Source organism: Cryptotermes secundus, unplaced genomic scaffold, assembly GCF_002891405.2.
Source record: "Cryptotermes secundus unplaced genomic scaffold, Csec_1.0 scaffold1073, whole genome shotgun sequence".
NCBI lineage: Eukaryota > Metazoa > Arthropoda > Insecta > Blattodea > Kalotermitidae > Cryptotermes > Cryptotermes secundus.
Genome location: NW_019723317.1, coordinates 156,501 through 160,602, shown reverse-complemented (window position 1 = coordinate 160,602; position 4,102 = coordinate 156,501). Strand labels below are relative to the sequence as shown.

Genomic DNA, 4,102 nt, shown 5'->3' with positions numbered 1-4,102 from the left:
AGAAGGTAACGATTACTGACAATAAACGGAACAAAATAATAAACCAGCATAATACATGAGACATTTAAAGTATGAATGTAAATTTAACTTCGTGAAACTACATTTAATTTGAATTTATTCGTGCTTAAAGCTGATTTTCGAAAATGCCACCGCCGGCCGCAACACAGGCTGCCGTTCGGTTGCGAACCGCGCGTGTAGCACGTAGCAGCTTCAGCTGGCTGTTTCTTATGTGGTCAGCGGCGTCCAGAATGGGACCGAGCAAAGAATCTCGCGTTGCCACCTTCACATAGTAAACCAGTTCTTTCTTCCATCCCCACACACAATAATCCAGTGGACTTAAGTCTGGAGACCTGGCTGGCAATTCTTCGCGTACTCGTACGTGGACTGCGGTGTACCATACGAACAATGCCTTCTTCATTGACGCCTTCATTAACACCACGCTCGGCTGCAATACGAACGCCGGGAAGTCTACCGGTATCTCGCAATGCCTGGTAAACTCCAGTAAACACTCTCCGGTTCGGTATTCTACGATTCGGAAACCGTTGCTGATATTCAGCTACGGCAAGAACTGAGTTACCGTCACAAAACCCGTACACATAAATCATATCTGCATACTCCTCAAATGAAAATGTAAATGGCATCGTGAACGTAACAGACGCACCGAGATGAGAACTGTTCTGAACACCAGTAGCCGCTACACTAGCCGTGGCCGGACATACCAACCCACCATGCCTTAGGTACCTCTCAAGTGTCGAGATAACGAGAACGCTCTGTCTGTAGCTGGCTAAAAATAGCGACCCGCCAGATGATAGACGCGGTTCACAAGAGGGCGTGTACGGGAATGAAAAACGGTCATAACTCCGTAACCGTCCGAAACCGGACACATGTTTATATGAACGTTTTTGATCACAAAGACCTAGGAAATCACCCCTGCAGTTATGCCCTAAAGTCGTGAAACATCCTGTATATGCTTACGTATAATGAAGGGGAAATTGTGCATCACTTCATGGGACGGTGTAATTAGCCAGGAGAGACGGTATTGATTCATGCTGAGGAAAACTGAGCACGGAAGATGGGACCTGCAAAGTAACCGACAGTGCGGTGAATATCCAGAAGAGGTCCCACAAGAGGGATTAAATAAAGTGCACTTTATGTGACGTCAGGGCCACTCTGAGGAAAGGACTTCTTTGAATCGCCTTGCATGTAAAATCGATGCAGTAAAAGTTGCTGTTATCAAATTCCATATATTTTGTTTCCGGTTCCTTATGTGGCATTTTTATATTTTCTTGATCCCCCCTTCGGGGCATAGTAAGTTTTATATACGATGAGTCACAAACAGCCCCTTTTAGTAGGAATCCGAGATGCAACGTAACATAGCGTGTAGCAATGCTAAAGCGATCAGGTTAGAGATGGTAGGGTACTATAGGTACTGTAGGGATTTGCTAAAAGTGATTACTTTGAGGGCGAACATGTAGTTTTCTATGTTTAAATAAGGGGAAAATTGTATTCTGATGGATAATTTATCCATATGGTCTGACCACCACTGCCTCCCGAACTCAAACAGTGCCAATAATTTATTGGAGATATCTGAAAGAAATTTGCACAGAACTGATCAAAGAAAGTTTACGAGAGCGAAAATAATCTGGAACTTTAAGACTGCTCCTGTAAATTAAATCGTTAACCAATGCAACAGAATAATGAATTATAACATAACTGTTTCAGGCTGGGGCTCATGACCCATTTTGGCGCTTTGGCAGCAGCAGCGTCTGGAAGAAGCCCCTTTGTTGCCGTGTACCCTCAGTCCACTGTGGCAGATAACAAGCACTGTCCATGGTATGCAGCTTGGGCCACGGCAAGGGTGCCTCACCCCTCGGCCATTGCAGCGGGTGTGACTGTTCCAGACAGGCCGAGTCCTACTGGTAAGATTCGTGTTACTTACTTACTTACTTACTTTCTTACTTACTCATGGAGCCGAGCCCTTCTTGAGTAGCCGCCAATTCTGCAGCTACTCATGAACTTCCCAGCATTTTATGGAACCCGAAGGTCCATTACCCTGTTCACAAGTGCCCTCCAATGGTCCCTATCCTGAGACAGATCAATTAAATCCATACCACTCCATTCTATTTCTCTGAGATCCATTTTAATATTGTCCACCCATCTACGCCTTGATCTTCCCAGTGGTCTCCTTCCTTCTGGCATTCCCACAATATCCTATATGCATTCCTCTTCTCCCCCGTTCCTGTTATGCTGACTCAGTCCCTGATGGCAGAACCCAGATTCCAACATCGCCGGTACAAAGATCCAGAGACTGGACACGATCCTAAGCCAGTTTCATCCACTCCCATCCTCACAATCACCATCCCTAAGAGGCCAGAACCCAAAGGATCAACACAGCTAACTCCCGTTACCATAATTATTAGTAAACTGTATCCATCTCCAATCTTCACAACCAATTTCCCTAAGATCCGTCTTACTGTCACTTTTCTACCGCCTTTTTTGTCACCCAAATGGGTTGTCAACCAAATTCTTTATGTATTTCTTATCTTAGTCCTCCGAAATACATGTGCAGCCTATCGTAACCTCCCAGAATTCACTGTCCTAACAACACAAAGACAGCCTGTATTAAACACAGAGTTTCTCGTTCTATAATACTGTGAAGCGTTATCTTACGTCCCGCGACAACCGCTACAATCGGAACGGACACTTCCACGACAACGAATAAGTGGAAATTGTGGAGTTCCCGCAGCGACAAATCGTAGCAACGAATTGTCGTTGAGTAACAACGGATGAGACGAAACATGCTACCGGCGTATTCTATGAGAAGCGTTCCCGTAACAACGGACTGTCTGAACAGCAGTATTGGAGTACCGGAGTATTGAGAACGAGACAATCTTGGGACAGCTGCCGCCAGAGACAGTTGAGATCCAACTACGGCCAAGGATAGTTGAGACGTCGCATTGGAGTATTTGGCCAGAAGTCAAGTGATACTGAAAGCGATAATAATTGTAAGGTGTGTGAGAGTGAGTGTCCAATAACGATTCGCTAAATCCGAGACCCACGTGAAGTTATTTGTCGCGTGGCATACCCAAAACGTGACAATATCCTAAATACCCCACTTATTTCATCCTCCTTGGGTCTATGTGTTTTCAACAGTCTGTCTCATGTACTTTCAATTTGTGTTCTCCCAGTCGCACAAAAAAGTGTCAGGATTGGTTCTGTGCAGCCTGTAAGCCTATACACCTGTACGTCATAGGATATTTGTCCTTATCGTTTTGAAAAATGACAGGACTATAACAGTCTATAGTCTATTATTCTTCTTTCATAAGAAAAGACAGGCGTATGATATCTCAATAGCCGGTCACGGTAGCCGAGCGGTCTAAAGCATGCACTGTCTTCGCTCGCTCGGAAGCCGGGATCGTGGGTTCGAATCCCACTCAGGGTATGGATGTTTGCGTACGTTTTTCTGTGTTTGTCTACAGGTAGAGGCCTTGCGACGAGCTGATCACTCGCCCAAGGAGTCCTACCGAATGTGTAAGATCTAGTAAACCGAAGTGAAACGGAGAGTTTCATGGAGGTAGGCCGAGGCCCAAATTGGGGCTGTAGAGCCACAGAAAAAAAATGATATCCCAACGTCAACGAATTCATCCCCTGCCATACAATTTCAATGTGCTTCCACGACGCTCGAAAAAAATACAGTCAGTAGCAGAACCTTATCCGTGTACATTTCTAACTTCTTACTATCAAAAATAACAATATGGCGGCTGTGCGCACTACTACAGTGGAAAAGACCACAACAACAACAACATTTGATGTAAAAGAAAATTGGTCCCTTCACTGAATTAAGCACCGCGCCAAGAAGATGTATGGGGGAATGGAAGTCTTAACATCAGAACAGGATGTAGATGAGTGGTCAGCTCCACGCCCTGGCGTATTCGTTGTCTAGGCGGTTGGGTGAGCCCGAGGACCGTTCTCAAAGCTGCCGAGAAGAGACAAATATCTTGTAACTTATATAAGGTGATTTTTGTAGAATGTGACAAAAGAACATGAAAAAAGCAGTCTTCTGGGATTTGGCACCGTCTATATGTGGTGTTAACCGACGTTT

The 4,102-nt window shown here is 45.0% G+C and overlaps 1 protein-coding gene across 1 annotated transcript in view; it reads left to right on the top strand.

Annotated features, from left to right (window-relative positions):
* LOC111861853 (homeobox protein HMX3) overlaps positions 1-4,102 on the top strand; it is a 35,134-nt gene that overhangs the window by 18,327 nt on the left and 12,705 nt on the right. The window contains exon 2 of the mRNA XM_023846774.2: positions 1,723-1,919. Within this exon, the coding sequence (XP_023702542.1) occupies positions 1,723-1,919 (197 nt within the window). The remainder of the gene's footprint in view (positions 1-1,722; positions 1,920-4,102) is intronic.